Source organism: Tyto alba, unplaced genomic scaffold, assembly GCF_018691265.1.
Source record: "Tyto alba isolate M040663 unplaced genomic scaffold, T.alba_DEE_v4.0 Super-Scaffold_38, whole genome shotgun sequence".
In the NCBI taxonomy this organism is placed as follows: domain Eukaryota; kingdom Metazoa; phylum Chordata; class Aves; order Strigiformes; family Tytonidae; genus Tyto; species Tyto alba.
Genome location: NW_024881313.1, coordinates 41,598,443 through 41,619,686, shown reverse-complemented (window position 1 = coordinate 41,619,686; position 21,244 = coordinate 41,598,443). Strand labels below are relative to the sequence as shown.

The 21,244-nt window shown below is 64.4% G+C and overlaps 3 protein-coding genes and 1 long non-coding RNA gene across 5 annotated transcripts in view; 2 read left to right on the top strand and 2 right to left on the bottom strand.

Annotated features, from left to right (window-relative positions):
- LOC116959980 lies at positions 1–2,877 on the bottom strand. The gene is made up of 2 exons (XR_004406107.2): positions 2,197–2,877; positions 1–1,637 (listed from the first exon to the last, which is right to left on the bottom strand). It is a non-coding gene; the product is annotated as an uncharacterized LOC116959980 (long non-coding RNA).
- A 1,921-nt stretch (positions 2,878–4,798) lies between these two features.
- TMUB1 (transmembrane and ubiquitin like domain containing 1) lies at positions 4,799–6,661 on the top strand. Its single transcript, XM_032986004.2, has 2 exons — positions 4,799–5,334; positions 5,616–6,661. Exons 1-2 carry the CDS (start codon positions 4,934–4,936, stop codon positions 5,968–5,970), a joined length of 756 nt encoding a protein of 251 aa, XP_032841895.2. The 5' UTR covers positions 4,799–4,933; the 3' UTR covers positions 5,971–6,661.
- Positions 6,662–6,903: 242 nt separating this feature from the next.
- FASTK (Fas activated serine/threonine kinase) lies at positions 6,904–20,406 on the top strand. Its single transcript, XM_042801745.1, has 10 exons — positions 6,904–7,028; positions 7,539–8,151; positions 10,019–10,489; positions 11,048–11,196; positions 11,388–11,604; positions 11,793–11,952; positions 12,617–12,708; positions 13,078–13,717; positions 14,026–14,140; positions 19,666–20,406. Exons 2-10 carry the CDS (start codon positions 7,584–7,586, stop codon positions 19,750–19,752), a joined length of 2,499 nt encoding a protein of 832 aa, XP_042657679.1. The 5' UTR covers positions 6,904–7,028; positions 7,539–7,583; the 3' UTR covers positions 19,753–20,406.
- SLC4A2 (solute carrier family 4 member 2) overlaps positions 20,392–21,244 on the bottom strand; it is a 17,278-nt gene continuing 16,425 nt past the window's right edge. For both annotated transcript variants that reach the window (XM_042801744.1, XM_042801743.1), the window contains exon 23: positions 20,392–21,170. In XM_042801744.1, coding sequence (XP_042657678.1) covers positions 21,090–21,170 — 81 coding nt within the window. In that variant the 3' untranslated portion in view covers positions 20,392–21,089. The remainder of the gene's footprint in view (positions 21,171–21,244) is intronic.

Sequence of the window (21,244 nt, the reverse complement as noted above, 5' to 3'; positions counted from 1 at the left end):
TTAGACACAAAATTTTATCAGCGAGGGTGATTAACCACTGGATAAAATGCATTAAATTTGAACAGTCATAACCACTCAAATGATTTTGTTCAGACATGGCTTATTTTCTACATCCTGGAAGTTATAAATCTCTGTTTCTGCTTCCTACACAGTATACGTATTTTTCAAATCTGCTGCCTCTTTTGCATCCTTGCATCCAGCACTCTTACATGCTCGGGAGCTTCTCTTCCATTTTTGCAGGAGCCTCTTCTCCAGTCTTGGCGACTTGCTCTGCCTTTCCTCCAGTAGGTCCCCAAAGCTGCATCCTCTACTCCTGCCTTCAGCCAAATCACCGCTACTAAAATCCTCCCTTTTGCAGTCCCCGACGGGTGCATCGAGCTCGACTGATTTCTTCCCACCTTCCAGGTCCCCGGGACTCTTCCAGGCGCCGTGTGCCAGCCCTCTGCAGCCACCCGGCCCCAGCCTCACCCCTTGTTTCCCCATGGGACACCCCCCAGGGGCAGACCGGGGGTTTGCCCGGCATTTTTGGCCTCAGCCTTAGTGACCAAGGGAAGGGGCAGCTCCTCTCGCCTCTGCCCCCCGCACCACGCTGGTGGCTCAGTGCTGGGGGGGAGAGCAGTGCCCCGCCACCCCCGCGGCACCTCGGGGCAGGGGGTCCCGTCAGCCCGAGTGCCCCAGGCAGGTCGAGCAGCACCACCTGCTCCCCTGCAGCCTCTGCACCCATGGGTGCTGCCCACCTCTGCCGCCGGGACCCCCCTGCTCGGCCCGTGGCTGCCCATCTCCTCCAGCCCCTCAGCACGCGGCGCTGGGGACCCTCCTGCTGCGGGTCCCCAGGGGGGCTGCGGTGTGCAGGGGGGGCTCCTTGGGGTCTTGTCACAGACCCCTCGCTCGTGACGGGGACGGGGTGTCTCACGGCCTGGCTCTCTGCAGCCCTTTGTAAATGCAGAGCTCATCCTCGCCTAGAGACGCAGCTCAGCACCCCCAACTCCCCATGCTCCCACCCTCGAGCATTTTTTCTGCCCCAACTGCTTTCCCCACAACACGTCTCCCCGTCTTTGACTGGGGCTGACACCTCTCGCTGTTGGTGGGAGCTTCTGAAGAGCATTTTCGTCCGCAGAGGCGTTCATCTCTCCCGTGTCTCTACTCCCACACGTGCTGAGCTTCGCTGGAGGCGCTGACGATGCTGAGCTAAAGGGACTCCTCGGCCCCGCCGGGATGGCAGCACCACGGGCGAGGGGGGGTCTGCCTGGTGCCCCCACTGCCTCATTGCTCCGGGGAGAGGAGAGAGGAGTCAGCACCTGGCAAAGACCTGGCGCTGGAAAAGAAGCAGACAACAATCAGGGCTGCTCTGGTGTAAAATGACTGAATCTGCAACTTCCTGCTCTGCGGTGTAGATGCCGAGGCAAGTTACGTCAGGGGACTGCGTCTCTCCTCTGCTGGAGAGCCGCTCTCCCCGTGGGCTTCCAGGAGCGACGGGTAAGCGAGAACGCCAGCAGCAGCCTATTTTTAAATTCTGCTGTGTAGAGATTCGGCTTTGGCAGTCCCACTTTTCAGCTCTCGGTGCTATTTGCAGGTCATTAAAGACTTAGCTCCCTGTGATCGCAGGACGAGTTCTGCTCTCAAGTTCTGCAAGACAGCTGTACACAGAAAACAAATTTTATGTTTGCAGTGCCTCCTGCTAATGCTAATATTACAATTACACTGCCTGGAGCCTTAAGCTCTCCTATCACACATCTCATCAATCTGCATTGCTGCAGTCTAATGACAAACTGAAAACAGGGATGAAGAATGCAGATCAGGACTGAAGGAGGCCGCTGAGAGAATCACCACCTCAGGCTCCACACCCCGATCCTGGGACTCCCAGTCACGGACCTGAACTGGGATTCCAGCCGGGGCCGGAGCCAGGAGGCCCGGCCCACCCCCAGCCCCACACCAGGCCTTCCAAACTGGAGGCAGTTTGGACACAGGAGCCCAGAAGGGACAATAATTAATTCCTTGGAGCCATCAGCTCCCTGGAATCACTGCCGCTCCCCGACCCACCCCAGCAGAAAGGATGCTGCAGCTAGCACACTGCTGCCCTTAGCAGATTCCTCCTCGGTTTATTATAGGAAGTATCTTGTGCCATTGAAGTGACGGACCCTTGGAGGTGATGCCCTGGGGGAAGGGGATATTGTCGGCCAAAGATCTCCCTTTCACCTTTGTTCCTTTATGGGTGTTGTAGGGTTTTTCTTTCCACGAGTCGCCCCCACGCCGTCTCATCTGGAGGGCAGCCTTTTCACTTAAAAATTATCTGAATGCTTTTCAGGAACACAGAAAAGTTGATTTTCCAGCATGAAGGCTTAATACCAAATAGTAATCAGCCAGGAGAGATTTTAGGATATCTAAAACATCTTTGAATATCAAAACCAAGTTGGAGACAAAAACTACTCCACACTATTTTTTCCATCTGTCTTTCAAACTTTCCTTCTTCATGAAGCCTGCAGGTAGGTTTAAATGCATCTGGGGAATCAGTGTCCCCCAAAGGATCACAGCAGCTCTGTCAGTTTTAGCCTGCAGCTTCTCCCATTCCCCGCGTTATCTCTGTGCTGCACAACCCACTTGCTCCCTGCCAGAGACCATGTCTTTGCCAGAGCACAGCTCCTCCAGCAACGGGCTCTGCCTGCAGAATTTGCTGTCCCTCACCGATTGCCCACCTTCTTTTAGAATCACAGAATCATCGAAGTTGGCAAAGACCCTCAAGATCACTGAGTCCAACCATAAACCTAACACTGCCACCACTAAATCATATTGCTAAACGCCATGTCTACACATCTTTTAAATCCCTCCAGGGATGGTGACTCAACCCCTTCCCTGGGCAGCCTGTTCCAGTGCTTGAAAACCCTTTCAGTGAAGGAATATTTTCCTAATATCCAATCTAAACCTCCCCTGGTGCAACTTAAGGCCATTTCATCTTGTCCTATCACTTGTTATTTGGGAAGAGTCCAACCTCCACCTCGCCACAACCTCCCTTCAGGTACCTGTAGAGCACGATGGGGTCTCCCCCCAGCCTCCTTTTCTCCAGGCTAAACAACCCCAGTTCGCTCTGCTGCTCCTCACAGGACTTGTTCTCTAGACTTTTCACCACTTTTCTATATATAAAGCAAAGAACAGGATATTGATTAAATGATAAAAATATTTTTGCTCTTAAGCAGAACCGACAAGTTCATGCTCCTTCAGTTGCACAAGAAATTTCATCTGAAGGGTTTCATCGAATCATCACAGAAAGGTTTGGGTTGGAAGGGACCTTTAAAGGTCATCTAGCCCAATCCCCCTGCAAGGAGCAGGTACACCACTCTGGGCAACCTGATCCAGTGTGTTACCACCCTCACTGTAAAAAACTTCTTCCTTTTACCTGGTCTGAATCTGTCCTCTTTTAGGTTAAAAACAGTACCCTTTGTCCTGGCACTACAGGCCCTGTTAAAAAGCCTCTCTCCTTCTTTCTCCTAAGCCCCCTTTAAGTGCTGGGAGGCCACTCTCAGGGTCTCCCCGGAGCCTTCTCTTCTCCAGGCTGAACCCCCCCAACTCTCTCAGCCCGGCCCCCCAGGGGAGCTGCTCCAGCCCCCCCAGCATTCCTGTGGCCTCCTCTGGCCCCGCTCCAACAGTTTTCCAAAGACATCCCATGAATTGGGAAGGGAACGGCGGGGGCGCACCCCTGCAGATGGGGGTTTGGGGGTGCTGGTGGGCAGCAGGGTCAATAGGAACCGAGAGGGCAAACCGCACCCTGGGGTGCGTCAAACACGGCGTAACCAGCCGGGCAAGAGAGGGGATTGTCCCACTGTGCCCAGCGCTGGTGCGGCCTCACCTGGAATATTGCGGGCAGTGCTGGGCACCACAACACGGGAAGGGTGTGAAGGTCCTTGAATGAGCCCAGGGGGCAATAAAGCTGGCGAGAGGGCTGGAAGGGCTGTCCTGTGAGGAGTGGCTGAGGGCTGGATTTGTCCAGCGTGGGGAGAAGCAGGCTGAGGAGCGACCTCCTTGCTGTCTGCAGCTCCCTGCGGAGGGGATGTGGAGAGGGAGCTGAGCTCACCTCCCCACGATCCAGGGACGGGACGGCTGGGAATGGTTCAAATCTGCACCAGGGAGGTTTATACTTGACATGCGGAAGCATTTCCTTACCCAGAGGGTGGTCAAACCCCGGAACGGGCTTCCTGGAGAAGTGGTCGATGCCCCAGGACCTGTCGGTGTTGCAGGGGCGTGTGGACAACCGCCCTTAACAACAAGCTTTAACTTGTGGTCAGCCCTGAAGCGGTCAGGCAGCTGGACTAAATGACTGTTGTAGGTCCCTCCCAACTGAAATGTTCTATTTATGCTAGGCTATTCTAGTCTATGCTACTCCTAATCTATCGCTGGCCCCAACGGCAATCCTTTCCCCCCCAGGCCTGGCCAAGCCCCACCGCGTTAACGCCAACACTCGAACGCCTCCCTTCCCTCCTTCGAGCCCAGCCCCAGCCGCCGTCCCCGCTGCAGCCCCTTCCTCCGCCTGCCCCAGCAGCGCTCGGCGTCCCTCAAGCCGGTAATGGCGGTGGAGAGACTGGCCCAGAGCGAGGAAGCGCGACGGCGCAGGCCTAGCATGGCGCGGGGCACGCCGGGAGCTGTAGTCCCGCCCCCGGCGCTGGGCGTGCCTTAGGCACGCCCAGCGCCGGGGGCGGGACTACAGCTCCCGGCGTGCCCCGCCACCTCGCATGCGTAGAACCAGACTATAACCCCCGTCGTGCACCGCGAGGGCCTCCTCTGCTCATGCGCGGAGCGCGACTACGGCTCCCGGCGTGCCCTGCGGCGGGGGGCGGAAGCGGCGCGATGGCGGCGAGCGCGGGGCCGGGGCCGGCTGCGGCTCCGGTCGCCTCGGGCCCGGCGGGCTGACGGTCCCGCTCCGCGCTCGGTTGTCGCCGCCGCCATGGCGCTGATCGAGGGCGTCGGCGACGAGGTGACCGTGCTCTTCGGCCTGCTGCTGGTCGCCGTGGTGCTGGGGCTGGCCTGGGCCTCCACCCGCCCCCCCGAGCCCGCCGCGACCCCCCGCGATGCCGCGGCGCTGCCCGAGGAGGCCCCGAGCGCTGCGCCGGCCCCCGCCGACCGCAAAGCCCCGACGGCGGCGGCGGCCGGAGCGGCCTCCGAGGGGGAGGCAGGGCTGGCGGCGGGGCTGCGCCCCCGGGCCGCCCCCGCGGCCGCACAGGGCCCCCTCGCCGAGGGGGACGGCGGCCCGGCCGAGCCCGCTATGGTGCTGCGGCTGAAGTTCCTCAACGACACGGAGCGCCTGGCCCGGGTGCGCCCCGGCGACACCGTCGGGGCCCTGAAGAGGTGAGGGGCAGCACCGGCCGGTTCTCCCGCGAGCGCCGCTCGGGGCTTTCCCGGCAGTGGGGCGTCCCCCGAGCCCCGCCGGGAGCTGCCGCGCTCGCCCGTGTGCGGGTCCCCTCCTGGGGGGGCTCTGCCCGGTCAGGCGCCTTCGCTTCTGGTCTCTCCTGGGGTGGGCGCGGGTCCCGGGGGTGCGTTTGCACCTTGCTCCCGGCGGGGGGGTGGGTGGAGGGGGACGCTGTCCCGGCAGGAGCGTGACCTCTCCCTCTCCCCGTCCCTTGCCCCAGGGCGTATTTCCCCGGGCAGGAGCAGCAAGTGCGGCTAATCTACCAGGGCCAGCTGCTGCGCGACGACACCCAGAGCCTGGCCGCCCTGCACCTCACCCACAACAGCGTCCTGCACTGCCACATCTCCCAGCACAGCCCGGCCCCCGCACCTGCCGGCCCCCACGCCTCCGCCGACCCCGTGCACGCCGCCCTCAATGTGGGCAGCCTCATGCTGCCGCTCTTCGTGCTGATGCTGGCCGTGCTCTGGTACTTCCAGCTGCAGTACCGCCACGTCTTCACCGCCACCGCCACCACCTTCCTGGCGGGCCTCACCCTCCTCTTCAGCTTCATGGCCTTCACCATGTACCGCAGATAGCACGGCCCCGCGCCCCGAGAGGAGCCACCACACCCGGGTGGGGTCTGCCCGCACACCTGAACCTGGGGGTGGGAGGGACTGTGCCCCTCCGGGGGCAGTGGGACCTGGGGGATGGGCGCGGACTGTGCTGACATGGGGACTGGATGCAGACTGTGCCCCCCCAGGGGGTGGGTGCGGACTGTGCCCCCCCAGGGGCGGTGGGACCCAGGGGCTGGGTGCGGACTGTGCCCCCCCAGGGGCAGTGGGACCCAGGGGCTGGGTGCGGACTGTGCCCCCCCAGGGGCGGTGGGACCCAGGGGCTGGGTGCGGACTGTGCCCCCCCAGGGGCGGTGGGACCCAGGGGCTGGGTGCGGACTGTGCCCCCCCAGGGGTGGTGGGACCCAGGGGCTGGGTGCGGACTGTGCCCCCCCCCAGGGGCGGTGGTACCGGGACTGCTGCGGGAGTGAGCGCTGTGCTGCTTCTGTGGAGAGGAGGGGGGGGGGGGGTCCCGGTGCCGCCCCCCCACCCCATCCCTGTGCGGGGTGTCCCCTTGGCGCCCCGCGGCCCCCGGCGCGCTGCTTCTGCCCGGGACTGTGTCTGCTTCCCCCGGGGCGGGGGGGCGGGGAACGGGCGGTCGGGCCTCCCGGGGGTGCCGGCGGGGGGGTCCGCGCTCCCCGATGTTCTGTTACGATTAAAGAGGACGGACTGTGAACGGCCGCGGCTCCCGGTTCTGCTGCGCCGCGGGAGGGGGGGGGGGGGGGGGGGGGGGGGTGTCAGGACACCGGAGGGGCGGGGCTCCACGGGGAGGCGGGGCGTCCCCGGCGGTAACGGGAGTTCCGCATGGCCGCAGCGCGCCTGCGCCGGCAGGACCGCCCCGCCCTCATTGGACGGCGGGCGGCTATTTGCATACGCGCTCGGCTCCGCCCCCGGAAGCGTGTGTTGCGCGCGCGCGCGGAGGGGGGTGTGGCTGCGGGTCCCCTCAGGCCGGCGGGGGCTGTCGGGAAGATGGCGGACGCGGGGCCCGGGCGGTGCTGAGCGCCCGGGGCGGCGGCGGGTCCCAGCGCGGCCGTGAGCGCCATGTAGGGCCGGGCCGGGGGCCGGGGGGGCCCCCGGGGCCATGGGGGGTGGCGATGGGGGACCCCCAGGGGTGGGGGGGGGGGCCCGGGCCGGCCAGGTGTCGGGGCCCAGCCCGGCCCGGGGGTCCCGGTACCGGGGGAGGAGAAGATCGGGGCGGCACTGGGGTCCTGGGACCGGGGGGAGCATCTGTGCGCGCTGGGGGCCCCCCGGGAGGGGACGTGCCGGTGGGGGGTGCCCCTGCAGGCCTGCGGTCCCTGGACAACGGAGCTGGTGCGGGCCAGGGGCCTTGGGCCGAGCTTCGGGAGGGCGGCGGGTCCCGGTACCGAGGGGGGGTCTGAGGGTGGGCGAACCTCAGAACGGGGGGGGGGGGGGGGGGGGGGGGGCTGTGTGGGGCAGGTACCCCCGCACCGGGTCCGTGCGGGTAGGGGGTCCCGGTGTGGGCTCCGTGCATCCCTTGCTGGCTCCGGCGGTCCCGGGGGCGCAAGCTGACCCCCCCCCCCCCTCATCCCCAGGGTCTCCCGGTTCTCCGAAGCCTCTCGAGCCGCCCTGCCCTCGCCATGCTGCGCCTGCTGCCATGGCTCCGTGCTCTGACCCGGGAGAGCGTGCGGCCCGGAGTGCTGCCGGGCCTGGCTGCTGGTGACAGGAGCGGGGCCGGGATGTATCCCACCTGCTACTGTGCAGGCAAAGCGAAGCAGCGGGCTGTGCTGCTGCCCCTGGACCCCTACGGCCATGGGCTGCTGCACACCTTTCCCCCGGACGCCTACAGGACTCGAGGCCATGGCAAGAGGAAGAGCTGGAACTTCATCCACGAGAAGATGAGCTATGACACCTTCTTCACGATGAAGCGTCTGATAGAGCGCTCGCGCAGCGTGGGGGAAGTGCTGCGGTGGGTCACACAGAACCCCAGCAAGGTGTCCGCCAGCCACTACCCCATCGCCCTGCACAAGCTGGGCCAGCTCTTGCAGCAGCAGCAGGGCCAGGCCGCGGTGAACGGGGAGAGCCGTGGGCCCAGCCAGATGCTGGAGCAGCCGGAGTTTCAGACTCTCTGTCAGGCCATCATCAGCGGCTGCTCCAAGTTCGATAACTTCAGCATTGTCAACTGCCTGTATGCCGCTGCTGCGCTGGGTGAGTGTCCTGGGCTGCCGGTTTCTGCGGGGACAGAGACGAGGGGAGGCAGGCAGGGTGGCAGGACACGGGCCAGTGCTTGGGTCTGTGAGGTGAAAGGAGAACTTGCCGGTCTGGTTGCCGCAGAAGAAGGCAGGATGTGCCGGGGCAGGAGCCGGTGTCTGGGTTTGTGTGTGGATTTACGCATGATGGTGGCTTTGTGGCAGGTGGAGCTGTGCCCTTCGGAGGGGCAGGCAGCTCTGCTTGGGGTATGCAGCAGGAAGGGACTCGGGTGGACTGACAGCTCCGGGGGGGCTCGGTTGGCTAGAGCACCTGGCATGTGGGCGAGAAGGGCAGCCCAAGCGGTGGCCGGTGCCGCCTGGCAGGATGCGGGATAAACCGCTCCTTGAGTTTTGTTCCAGTCCGTGAAAATCAGCAAATGTCTGCGCACGGAAGTGCGAGACACGAGGTCTCAGCTGAACCCTCTGCAAGCCATGAGCCCTCTGTCATTGGGTGTTTAATATTCAGGAGAAGAGGTTCAAGCCGGTTTGAGTTCCTGTGCAGCAGCAGCAGCCTCTGGGCCAACTGGTGCGTGGCGTCTGGGGGGCTCCCCCTTTGTGGGGCCGGGGCCCCCAAGGCCCCCACGGATTCTCCTGCCTGTGAGGAAGGGGTCAGGTCTGGCGGTGTCCTGCCTGCCCTTCCCACTGCCGCGGTTCCTGCCAGCCCCACGCTCCTCTGTCCCACACGCATGTCTCCTGCCGTTCTGTTTGCCTTTTTTTTTTCCCCCCACCACAGCCACACGCTGGGCTGGTGCCTCGGCTGAGCCGTGTACGGAGACACCTGGTCCTGGCTGTGGGTTGTGCAGTAACTCTAGACCCGGCTGAAGTGGGGCGGGGAGAAGTTTCTGCTCTTCCCCGCTCTGTCTCACGGCGCCTTGTGTTTGTTGACACTGAACTCTGGGCTGCCAGGCACCTCTCCCCTCAGCTGGGCTCCCCCCAGCCTTCTCTGGTTTTGACCCACACTTTGTTCTCCCTCAGTCGCCCTTCCCTGCTCACCACGCTTACCCGCTCATTAATAAAAATGCTAACCTGCCTTTTTGAGGCCTTTTTTAAGGAACAAAGCAGCTGCTCAGACCAATTCTTCACTTTCCACCTTCTGACTCATTTTTGATTAATGATAAAACGCAGCAACTTACCCCATGCTGCCTTAGTTGCTTTAAAGCCCTTTTGAAAATTGAAATCTTGTCAGCTGGCTTAGGAGACCAGTGGGCTACCAGGGCCTCATACGGTGCATAATGCTTCATGCATCTCCTGAAAATATCTCTCCTGACACGCGAAGGATGGCCTTTGCCTTTTTTCGTCACCGCACTGCGCGCCTGGCCTCTGGTCTTCCCGTGGTTGAATAATACGTCCGGAGTTGGAGGAAAGTATTTTCCCCAGGAGCCAAGTTTGAAAGACTGAAGCTAAACTAGAAAATGGGAGGTGGTTAGAAATGAGAAAGGATTAATTCCTGTCATACGTGGACAGTTTTTATTTTGTTAACGTGTGGATGTCTTATTTGTGCTCCAACCAAAACTTTTTTTAAAGTACTTTTCGAGGTGTGATATTTATCTAGAAGCTGGCTTTTGCAGATGAACTAAAGGATTTCCGTTTTGGTGAAGTGGGTAGGAATAATCCAGATTACTTTTTCCGGGGTGCAGATGCACTGATGTTCCAATCGGGCTTTGCCAAACCGGTCCTCTCTCCCTGTCTCGTCTGTGGTTTGTTCACCGACATGGCAAATCCGTCCTCCTCCGGCTGTAGTCCCGTGCCTGCGCTTACGGGGACAGTTGTGCCTAGCGAAGGCGAGAGGTGGGGTTCGGGTGTCCCTAATCCCTTCGCTGTCGCAGGCCTGCCTGGGGAATCGCCGCTGGTGCGAGTGCTGGAGGACGAATCCCGGAGCCGCCTGGGGCGCTTCAACCAGAAGGACGTCTCCATGGTCTTCAGCAGCGTGATGAGGCTGCACCCGTCCAGCCCCCACCCCCTGGTCGAGTCTTGCCTCAGCAGCTTGGAGCGGCACCTGGAGAAGGAGCGACACCCCCAGACCCTCTTCCTGCTCCTCTCCTACTACCGGCTGCGGGCGCAGGCGCTGCAGGGACACCCGGCCTCCGACCAGCAGCTGATCAACAACCGCAAGATCCTGCGCCTCGTCAGGCACACGCTGGGGCAAGTGAGTGCCATGCGGGAGCACGAGCTGGCCCTCTTGGACGAGATGCTGGCTCTGTGTGCCCAGGAGGCGAACAACAAGGCCCTGGAGGCCATCTTCAGCTCTCAGCTCTTCTACGAGAACCGCCAAGAGCGATTCATCCGCAGTATGGCAGGTGAGGGCAGGGTCTGCCCAGGCAGGGTCCCAGCCTTGCCCACTGTGTGAGCCCCCCTCCCCGGTACGGGGCGCGCTGGGCGCTGTCCGTGTGTCTGGCAGCCTTGGAGCCTCCTTTCGTGGCCCCGGCGGCCACTGGGTTTGCGACAGCACCAGCTGGGGCTTTGCTGGGCACCAGGGCCTGCAGCAGTGAGGCTGGAGCGGGAGGTGCTCTGTGTTCTGGCCACCCTGTCACTGCCTTCCCAGCCTAGCCCTCCCAGGGGCTGTGAGCCTACCTTACCTCCAGACTGGGAGCAGGGTGGTTTTGCTGGGGTTTCCACAGAAGGGCCCCCCGTTTCAGCTGCGCCCCAGCTGTGCCTTCTGGGTGCACGGGGTGGGAATCTGCCTCAGCCTCTCGCAAGCCCCGTAACTTGGTGGTTTCAGGAGAGAGATGGCTCTGTTACCGCCCACCTGCCTGCACTGCCTTTCCTGCCCAGGCTGTAGTGGCTTCTGGAGAGCTGCAGTTCGGACAGAGCCAGGCCTCTCTGACGGATACCCCGCTGTGGTTTGCTCTGTTCAGAGTGGCTCCCCAGGAAGGCGGAGAACCTCACCCCCTACACCATGGCCCTCATTGCCAAGTACGTGGCCCGGCACCGGCTGCGCGAGCCACGGCTGCTTGATACCATCGCAAACTTTCTCCTGAAGCGTGGGGAGCAGCTCGACAGCAAGGTGAGTGTCCTCCCCAGTCTGCGGGGGATGCCTGGGGCTGGGGGGAACCACATCCCTTCTCCACCATCAGGCTGGGGCATCGCACTGGGGACTGACGGGGATGTGCCCCAGTCCTTACGGGTTGTGAGTGCCTGACCTGTCCCTCATTCCGCGGCCTGGCCTGGCCCGACTCCCTCTCCTCCTGCCCGCAGGTGATCCAGAAGCTGGTGTTTCCCTTCAGCCGCATGAATTACCGCCCATCCAACCACAGCGAGCTCTTCCCCAAGCTGGAGGCCATCCTGGAGCAGAAAGCTGGCAGCTCACCCCTGGCGACCGTCAACATCCTCATGTCCATGTTTCAGCTTAGCCATTTCCCGCAGACTGTCCTGCACCAAGTCTTCTCCCCAGCCTTCATCACCAATGTTATGAGTATGTCAGGCCTTTTCCAGGGTAAACCCAGCCATTGAAGCTCGGGGCTGGGGCGGAGGTGGATTTTGAAAGCGTTGGGCAGCACAGACTCCTCCTGGGAGCGCGGGACCACCTCGCTGGCACTCAGCCCCCGCGGGAACGTGGCGGGGCGAGGAGGGGGGGTCCAGCCAGGCATCCTCTCCCCGCAGGCAGCCCCTACGCGCTGATTGTGCGCCGCTACCTCTCGCTGCTGGACGCGGCGGTGGAGCTGGAGTTCCGCGATTACAGCGGCCCGCGCCTCGACCCGCGCTACCGCGTCCTCATGTTCGAGCACGCCCTGACAGCCGACGAGGCCAACAGAAAGTACAGGTCAGCAGCGGGGGCCGGCGGTGTGCTGGGGAGGGGAAGGCTGCCCCCGGGGTGGGGGAGAGCACGGCTGGGAGTGCAGTTACCGGGCGCCCCGGCTGGCTGTCCCTTGCAGGTGTCACCGGGGACGCGGGATCTGTCACCTTGTTCTGGCAGGATCCCAGCCGAGGACAGTGCCGGGGTACAGGCCTGTACGTGAGCTCCGGAACCTGTAGAGGAGCAATATAGAGTCACAGAATCATTTAGGCTGGAAAAGACCCTTAAGGGCATTGAGTCCAACCATAAACCCAACACTGCCAAGTCCACCACTAAATCATGTCCCTGAGCGCCACGTCTACACGTCTTTTGAATACCTCCAGGGATGGTGACTCAACCGGTTCCCTGGGCAGCCTGTTCCAGTGCTTGACATCCCTTTTGGAGACGAAGAATATGTTGTTGGTGTAGCAATACTGGGAGGAGCTTTTCTGCTGAATGAGCTGAAGCGCGTCCCATCCTTGCCCTGGAACAACAGAACCCAAAGCTAAAGGCTCTCCTTATTTTTCGCTCCCGAGGGCCTTCACGTCTCTGCGCAGATGTGCTCAGAGGGAGAACGTGGGTCGGCAGTGCTCGAGGGGATGGGCTGGAGGCTCTCGCGTGTGCATCCTCTGACTCTTCTTTTTCCCCTCAGTTACAAGGGGCTGGTGGCCGAGGCCCTGCGGCAGCTGGTGGGGGAAGAGTGCTATCGGCAGGACGAGGTGCTGCCCCCGGGATACTGCACAGGTAGCCTGGCTGGGCACCCGCTTTGGGCCAGCACCTTGGCTCCAGGGGGTGGGCTGTGGGTGCAGCAGATTCCCTGCGGCTGCCTGGGTGCTTGGGGGAGGCTCAAGGGTGGGAGGTTATTCAGGGCAGGACTAGATTTGGCTGCTTTGTCCCAGAGCGCTGGGGGAAGGTGGTGACAAAGCTGCCTGAGCTGCCCCTGCCCCGGGAGGGCTCGGCCAGGCCAATGCAGCCGGGGGGTCCCCCTGCCCTCCTGTCTGCGGGGCTGGCTGGCACAGTCTCCCACCCTGGGGCGTGTGGGGCCCCCGAGCCCACGTCCCATCTGTCAGGGAGTCTTGAGGCCCGGCGCCGATCCGTGTTCTCTCTCCGCAGATTTCCTGCTGTGGATTAACCGCTCGGGCACCGTGCTGCCTCTCTCCCGTGTCCCTGCGGCTTCCAAGGCTCCCTCTGCCCACACTACAGCCTCCCCTGCCACCATTTCCTTGCGCTCGAGTGTCCTGGCCCTCACCTCGGACTTGCAGGACTTTGCCCCGTTTGCTCCAGAGACGCCAAGCAGCCCACCCGGCTCCCGGGAGAACAACCTGGCCGGGCGGTTCCTGCCCACGCTTTGCCCTGCCCCGGGGGGTCCCTGCTACCAGCCCCCCTCGGACTATTACTGCGGCCTGAGCAAAGAGTCTTCCCTGGAGAGCCAGGGCAGCTCCACGTTAAGCAGCCCGTCCGAGTGCCTCTCCGCGCAGCCAGCTGGCACCCCTGACTGCTCCCCCAGGGGCACCTCCGCAGCCACCCTCTTCCAGTTCCCCATCGGCAAGATTCTGGAGGAGGAGGAGGAGGAGGCGACCGCCGGCTGCCCTGGGCACGATCACAACTGCTTCCAGGGGGAGCAGGCCCAGGAGGAGCCGGAGGAAAGGAGCCCACCCCCCAGCGAGGACGCCTGCCCCCCACCCTCTCCGTGCCGGCCCAGCCCCAAGCGAGGGCCCAGCGATGGGCCGCAGGGAGCTGAAGAGATTCAGAGGTACCGAGCAGAGCCGGTCCGTGTCCCCCGTCCCTTCCAGCAGCACAGCCACCCCGGGCCCACGCTGGCTCCAGCCCCTGCCCTCCCTGGCCCCCTCCTGCCCCGCGCTGTCGGAGCCCTGTCCCCACCGCCCCCAGGCCCCGGGGGGCAGCAGGGCCCAGCTGGGGTACGGCTGCCCCCCGCCACCAGCGGGGAGGGTGGGGGGGTGCCACCCTTCATCCCCCACTGTTCTGCTGCTGCCCGCCGTGGCCGCAGGGTCTGCGGGGTGGGGTAACGCCGCCCTCCTCCCCCCGCTCTGTCCTCTGCAGGGTGGTGCTGTCGGTCAATGACAAATGGCATTACTGCCAGAACTCCGACATTCTGGTGGGCTCGCGAGCCATGAGGGACAGGCACTTGCGACTGCTGGGCTACTGTCTGGTTCAGGTAAGCGGGGGGCTGCCCCCTTCCCTTCCCCTCCTCCCCCCGGGCAGAAACCACCCGTGGCTGTGCGGTGAGACGGGCTGTGGGCTGGAGCTCTGGCATCCCCACTGCAAACAGTCCCGCGGGGAGCCATCCTTCCACGCTGGCATCCCCACTGCAAACAGTCCCGCGGGGAGCCATCCTTCCACGCTTCTGTGTGTGAGAGGAAGCAGTGACTCATCCTCACGGCTCCTTTCTGCCCTCCCCCCCACTCCACCCCAAGACTTTTTCCACGCGGCTGGCAGGCGATACCAGCCCCGGTGCCCTGGCAGAAAGCACGGAGAAGGGGACAGCCCCTCCTGGCCGCTGGTCCTGCAGGAATCCCGTCCTGTGGGGCCGCTGCCTGGAGCCGAGACGCGGCCCGGGCGCTGGGCCGGGAGGGGAGAAGGGGGAGCTGGCTCAGCCTGTGCCCGGCAGACGCGGCGCCGGCTGCGGGGCCTCGGGGTGGAAACGGAGCGGGGGCCGTAGCACAGCCTGGTACCCTCTGCTGTAACCCCGGCTGTCGGATCGGCAGCGTGCCTCCTGCTGCTGCTGCTGCGGTGGAGGCGAGGCGCGGGGAGCCGCCCTCAGAGCCCTGGCCTCTCGGCTCGCAGCCTCGGGCTGCTCTGTGGTGAGCTCTGCAATGGAGAAGCCCTCGAGGCTCCGCCGCCGCCTTTGCAATTGTCTTCAGAGTTCTTTGGAAACTTCAGATGTTCTTTTAAGGTGTGCGGCTTCTACGAGGCTACTTGCGGAGTGATTATTAGCTCGAGGATAGATCTTTCTGAGGAAAACAACTCAGAAATGCAGGCATCTTATTCCTGTTTACTTCTCCACTTCAGAGGTCACCTGAGTTACGGTCATAGATCTACCAAGCAGTCCCATAACCATTTCTTAAAGCTTCTTACCTCCCCTGCTGCTGATGGCACGGCGTGCCAACACGAAGCTCCTCCTAATTTCATAATTTGCAACGTACATAGTTCAGAAGCCCTTTGTTTATGCATAGCTCTGGCAGTCCTGTGACTCGAGTTGTGGTATTTCCTTGGAGATCCCGGATGGCAGAGCGGTGGAGCGGGACCAGCTCTCCTGTGCAGCGTGCCCTGCCTCTCCCTTGTGCTAGCCCAGGGCCGGCCGTGTCCCAGGCAGCAGGGGGGCTGAGCAGCTTTGTCGCATGGAGGAGGGCTCCCCGGTGCCGCAGGCTCTCGCTGCGTGTCTGGGCTTGGGATCCCTCGGCTGAGGAGGGCGCTTGGCACGGCTGCCTCCGCTCCAGCCTCGTGCCACCGCGTCCGAGAGCCGCCCGTGCCTGCCCGCCTTGTGCCCAGCACGCCCGAGGCAGCCAGGGGCTGCTCACCCTGCACTTGGCCCAGCTGGGGGGGCTGTGCCCCATCCCAAACCGCCTCTGGTAACCGTTCCCTCTCGGGTCTGCGCCCCTGGCGCGGGTCAGGGCGGCTGCGGGGGCCTGAGGCTGCCCCGGGGGGTCTCTGAGGAGCGAGGCGGAGTGGGCAGGGGCGCGGGCAAGCAAGCGTGTGCTCGTGCTCCCCACGTGTGTGGGGTGAGGTGCATGCTTAGGCAGCGGGCCGTGCGTGACCGAGGCCGCAGGAGCGCTTCCCCCGCCGGCAGCTGCCAGTGCGGTTAGCTCCCTTCGGGTGCTGCAGAACGGGCGCGCTCTGGCCCTTCCCCTCTGCTCCCTCCCCAGCAGCAGGCAGGGGCAGATCGTTAGGAAACGAGTGGGGAGTGGATCGTGTGTAGTCCAAGGACTCCTGCACCGGAGTGTGTGTCTGGACAGCTGTGTTTAATCGCGCCGATGGTCCTCTTCTCCATCAGCATTTTATTCCTCTTTGGGCCTGTTCACTCTTCACACCTGCGGCATCTGCTGCCAACAGGCTCTAGGCAGCACTACCCGCAACAAGCTGTTTGTTTTAAATCTGCTGTCTGGTCAGCGGATGCGGTGCTGCCGGGACTGGTGCTGTGAAGGAGTAAAAAGCAGCTCTGCAGTTACCTCCTCCTTGCGCTTCCAGAGGTCGCTTCCCTTTGGCCACCCCTTAGAGATGAAGAGCCCCAGGCAGTTCAGCTGCTTCACAGCTCAGTGGTTGGTCTTGCTCTTCTTGTTGGAGGTTTACTTCCTCTTCTTCTGACACCTTTATGGAATCACAGAACAGTTGAGGTTGGCAGGCGCCTCTGGAGATCCTCCAGTTCAACCCCAGCTCATCTGAGCAGGTTGCTCAGTACCGTGTCCAGTCAAGTTTTGAATGTCTTGGAGATGGGTGGCTTTCTGGGAACCTGTTCCAGGCTCAAAGCTGGTGCTGCTTTACCCTCACAGTAAAAGGTTTTTCTTATCTCTGGAAGGCAGAGCAGGGAGTGTGTAGTTTTTTCTTAAGTGGGATTTCCAGTATTTTAGGTTTGTACTCATTGCCTCACTCTGTCACTGGGCATCGCTGAGTCTGGCTCGTCGTTTTTACAAATACCCAGTGGGGTGTCATATACGTAGATGAGATGCCCCGACCCCTTTTTTTTCCCTCCAGCTCCATCAGCCTCTTCTCCCATATCGTGTCCTCCAGTCCCGTAATCATCCCTGCGGCCCTGCCCTGGACCCCCCCCAGCACGGCCACGTTCTGTTCCGGGGAGCCCAGCGCCGGACACGGCGCTCCGGATGTGTCTCACCGGTGCTGAGTGGCAGCCGCCGGCTCGCGGCGCCCTCCCCGCGGCAGCCCGGGGTGCCGCTGCCTGCCTTTGCTGCGAGGCAGCAGCGCTGGCCGCCGCTCAGCTTCTCTTAGTCCCTGTCCTGCAAAGCCGCGTTCCGGCCGGTTGGCCCCAGCCTGTCCCGGCGCGCGGGATTATTCCTCCCGAGGCTCAGCACCTGGCCCTGGGGCTGTTTCTCCGGCCTGTTTGGGCCCTCCCGAACGGCAGCGCGGCCGCTGCTGCCCTCCTGTACCCTCCGCAGCCTCGCTGGGGGTGCGCTCGGTCCCGTCCAGGCCACTAATGAGGACACTAAACAGTGTTGGCCCCCGCACTGACTCCTGGGGTATGCGGCTTGTGACTCGGTCCAGCTGGACACGCAGCTCTCCGAGCCTGGCCGTTCAGCCCTCCTTACGTTTAATTTAAAGCCTTCTCCCGTTGGCTGGCGCATGGCCGTATGCCTGCTCGATCCGCGCCGGGCTGCCTGTCGTGCCTGGCACGCTGCTAAGCTGTCTGGGTATGTCAGCGCGGCTGTGCCAGGGCCGCGCGCCTCCCCGGGTGCCGCGGGCCCGCAGCAGCGGCAGGTGTGGGTTCGTCAGTGCCCCCCAACGGGGCTTCCTTCCAGGAGAGCCCTCTCCCTCCGCGGCACGGCGAGCGGGGGCTGCCGGCCGGGGCCGCGGAGCGCAGCGCCGGGACTCGCGCCCGGCCCCTCCCTTGCCCCTGTCCTCCGCCTGGACCGGCGTGTTGCTTCCGCCCCTCTGGCAGGCGCTGGGCGTGCTCTCGCAGGGTCACCTACCTCACACCCTCCGCTGCCCACACACACTCTTCCCAAGGTAGATGTTCTTTTCCCCGGTGGTCCTGACCTCTTATTGACAGCCAGCACTTTTCCCTCGGCAGTTCCCAGGTAAGGACGTGCTCCTTCCTTCCCAGGATCCTGCCCCGAATAACGGCCACATTTGATGTTCCCACAAACCCTGTCCTGGCTCCGGCACTCTACTCATTGCCAGCCTGTTTGGCTGAAGGAGTTTTCTGTGCTCTTGATCCTTTCGTAGCACGGGAAGGGCAAGCCCAGGGGGAGGCAGACCCCGGGGAGCTGGGCAGCGGGGGAAGGAGCAGGAAGCAGTGGAAGGAGGTGGCTCCGTACCAGCACGGCCAGAACCCTTTGACTCAGACCCGCCGCAGCCAGAGGACTGGGTTCCTTCTCCCCAGGCAGAGTTAGCAGCCTTCAGCCCTGGCCCGAGCAGCGCCTGGCTGCAAGCTGCCTGCTCTGGGGCACCGTGCAGTTTGTGTCTCCCATCCCTCTTGCTCAGCCGTGATGGTCACAAGCAGGTCCTGGACCCCACGTAGCACCCATATCAGGGTGTAGCCTTTCCACGGAGACCCCGGGTCATCCGTGCCAAGTTTTCCCACCCTATCCCTTCACGATGCCTCTCCGGCTGTGGGTGCAGGGCCAGGCTGGCGGCTCAAAGCCCAGCGGTGGGGCGCTTTTCCCCCCAGGCCCTGCCCCTGGCACCGTCTCGGAGCGGGCTGAGGTGCAGCTAGAGCTGCCGCTCTCCAGGCACAGAGCTGGTCGGCTCAGCCACGCTCCCCTGCGCAGCTCCAGCCCCTTAGCAGGATCTCCAAGCCCCAAGGAGAGCTCTTCTTGTGCTTCCTTCTTCCCAGGAGGGACAGGGGAAGAAGTGCCCGAGGAACAAAACGCACCGAGGGCTGGACTGCAGCCCGCGTCCTGTTACCGCCCTGCGATGCCTCGAGCCCTCCCTGTGCTGCCAGCGCTGCAGCGTGGGTCACGGTCACCCGTAGTCCTGCTCCGTGGGCACGGGCGGTGCCTCCAGGGCTGCTGGACCAGCGGAGCTGCCAGCCACCCCAAGCTGTGCCCCCCCAGTCCCTGGCACCCACCTGGAGGGAGCGCTGGTGGCGGCTGGGGTCTCCCGTTCTCGTCCCTGCGGATCCCTTCCTGCTCGGCTGCCCCAGTGCTGGTTGGCGATTCCCTCCGTGTTCCCAGCACAGTCTGGGGAGGGGGGGGGGTGTCTGCACAGCCCCCCGCCCCCCCCCCCCCCCCGGCGCGGGGGCTGGCGCTGCAGGGTGACAAGCCCCGGGGTGGGGGGGCCTTGAACTGGAAAAGCGTGCTTTTAGAAAAGCGCCTGCTGCCTCGTCCCCAGTCAGTGACTGGGACTGAGGGGGGGGCCCCTCCCTGCTCTGACCCGCATGGGTGCAGCTGGCTCGCGGTGGCCCAGGGCTCGTGGCCCTTTGGGGGGGGGTGTTTAGCTCCAGGGGGGTATTTGCTGTTCGGTGGCAGAGAGCTCTCCTGGCTCCACAGCCTGGCGTCCCGTTTGGCTTTCCCACTGGGGTCTCCGCTCCCCCGGGGCGCCCTGCGCCAGCTCCCCTGGGCCAAGGGAGGGGTGGTGCCGGTTCTGTTCGTCCCGGTGCCCTCGGTCCTCGGCAGACTGGGCTTCAAAGGGCGTGTTGGGGAAAAAACTGCTCTGGGCTCCGCGGGCTCCCGCAGCGCAGCGGGGAGGCTGCCGGCTGCCCCTCACCGACAGGCCCCCCCACCCTGTGCGAGGGGAGGGCGGCTGGGTCTCGCTCTTCAGCCCTCCCTGGGGGTCGGCGGCTGGGCTGCGAGGCGGGGGGAGCGCGGGCGGGCGCTGGGGGAGCCCTGAGCCCAGCCGTGCGCCCTGCCCGAGGCTGAGCTGGAGCGGGGCGAGCATCCCCTGCGCGAGGGCCGGCAGGGTGCCGAGCTGGGGCTTCTCTGCTCCCCCGGGGAGGGGTCCCCAGGCCTGGGTCCCCCCCCGCCGCCTCGGCCAGAGCTGCTCTGATGGTTTCTCCCCGTCCCCTTTCAGCTGCCCTACACGGAGCTGGAGAAGGTGAGTGGCATCGAGGAGGCCAAGCACTACCTGCGGCAGAAGCTGAGGGAGCTGCGCTTCTGAGGGACGGACACCCCGAGTCCCAGGAGCCCCGGGCGGGGAGGGGGCAGAGCGGGGTGGGCGCAGGCGGGTGCTGCCAGCCCCTTTCCCCTGGGGAGATTGGGGGGGGGGGGGGGGGGGGGGGGGGAAGGGGGGGGGAGATGGAGCCGCCCCCCCCATCCCAGGGGGGTGCAGGGCCGGGCTGTGGGCACCTGCTCCTTGATGTGGGGCTGGGGTAGTGTGAGATTATTTATTGCTGTTAGCGGGGGGGGGGGAAGGGGTGTGCCTTGACTGGTGCGTAGGGGAGTGTTTGGGTGCTTGGGGAGGGGGGGGAAGGTCCCTTGCTGCTCCCCCCCCCCCGCCCTGGCGCTGCCACCCCAGCCCTGTCTGTGAGAGTCACTGGGGGGGGCCTGGCCTGGCCCCCCAGCAGCACTGAGGGGGGGTCCCTGTGGCCCCAGCACCGCTGCTGGGAGGGAGGGCTGTGCCTGGCCCCCGTGTGCGGGGTCGCTGGGGGGGGGGGGGCAGGGAGGGGGGCTGCAGCAGACCCCGCACAGGGCAGGGAGCGGTTTGGGCAGGGCTGGCTGTTTGCACAGGGGGCTGCTCCCCAAGCCGGGAGGAGGGGGGTGCTCGGGAAGTGGGGGGTTAACTTTACAATAAAACTGGTGAAAAGTGTGCAAAGTCCGTTCTGTTTATTGGTACAAGGCAGCGGCCGGCCCCCAGCCCTCCCCCCCCGCCCCCCCCCCCCCCCGGGCCCAGCACAAGGCGACCCCCGCGCCCCCACACCAGGGTGCAGCCCCCTCTGCCCTGGGGGGGGACAGGCAGGGGCGGGGGGTCCCCCCCATCGGGGACAGGCAACTGCGGGCCCCCCCTCGGCAGGAGCTGCTGCCTGCATCCCTGCCCCTGCACAGCCGCGGTGCGGGTGGGGGGCACGGGGGTCGCCCACCCCTCAGCCTGCCCCGCTCGGTATAAAGCCATTTATTGCCATTTAAATTACTCTGTTAAATAAAACAGGGTGGGATTTCAGCAACACCTGATTGTCTGGCGGGAGCCCAGGGCTGGGCTGGGGCAGGGCCAGGACCTGCAGCTCTGCTGGGGGGCGGCCGGGGGCGGGGGGGGCTCTGCCCCATGGCGTGGTCACGATGTGCCCGGGGCGGGGGGCACCGAAGGCACGGCCCAGCCCTGCGCCCCACGGGAGGGCTGGGGGGGTCCCCGGCGGGGCCAGCGTCTCTTTGGCAGGTGCGTGTGTGTCCCCCCCCCACCCCGAAGGCACGGGGAGCGCGGGGGGTGCCCGTCCCCCGGCCGGGCAGGGCTGCGCAGCCGCGGCCCCCGGCCCCGCGGGCGGCTGGCTGGCTGGCGCGCGGTCACACCGGCATCGGCATCTCGTTGTACTCGTCCACACCTTCCCGCTCGTCCAAGATGGGCTCGGCCTCGTCTGCGTCCAGCTGCGGGGGGACGGTGGCTCAGCAGGGAGGGAGGGGGCGCCCCTCCGTGCCCCTCCACCCGCGTGGGTCCAGCC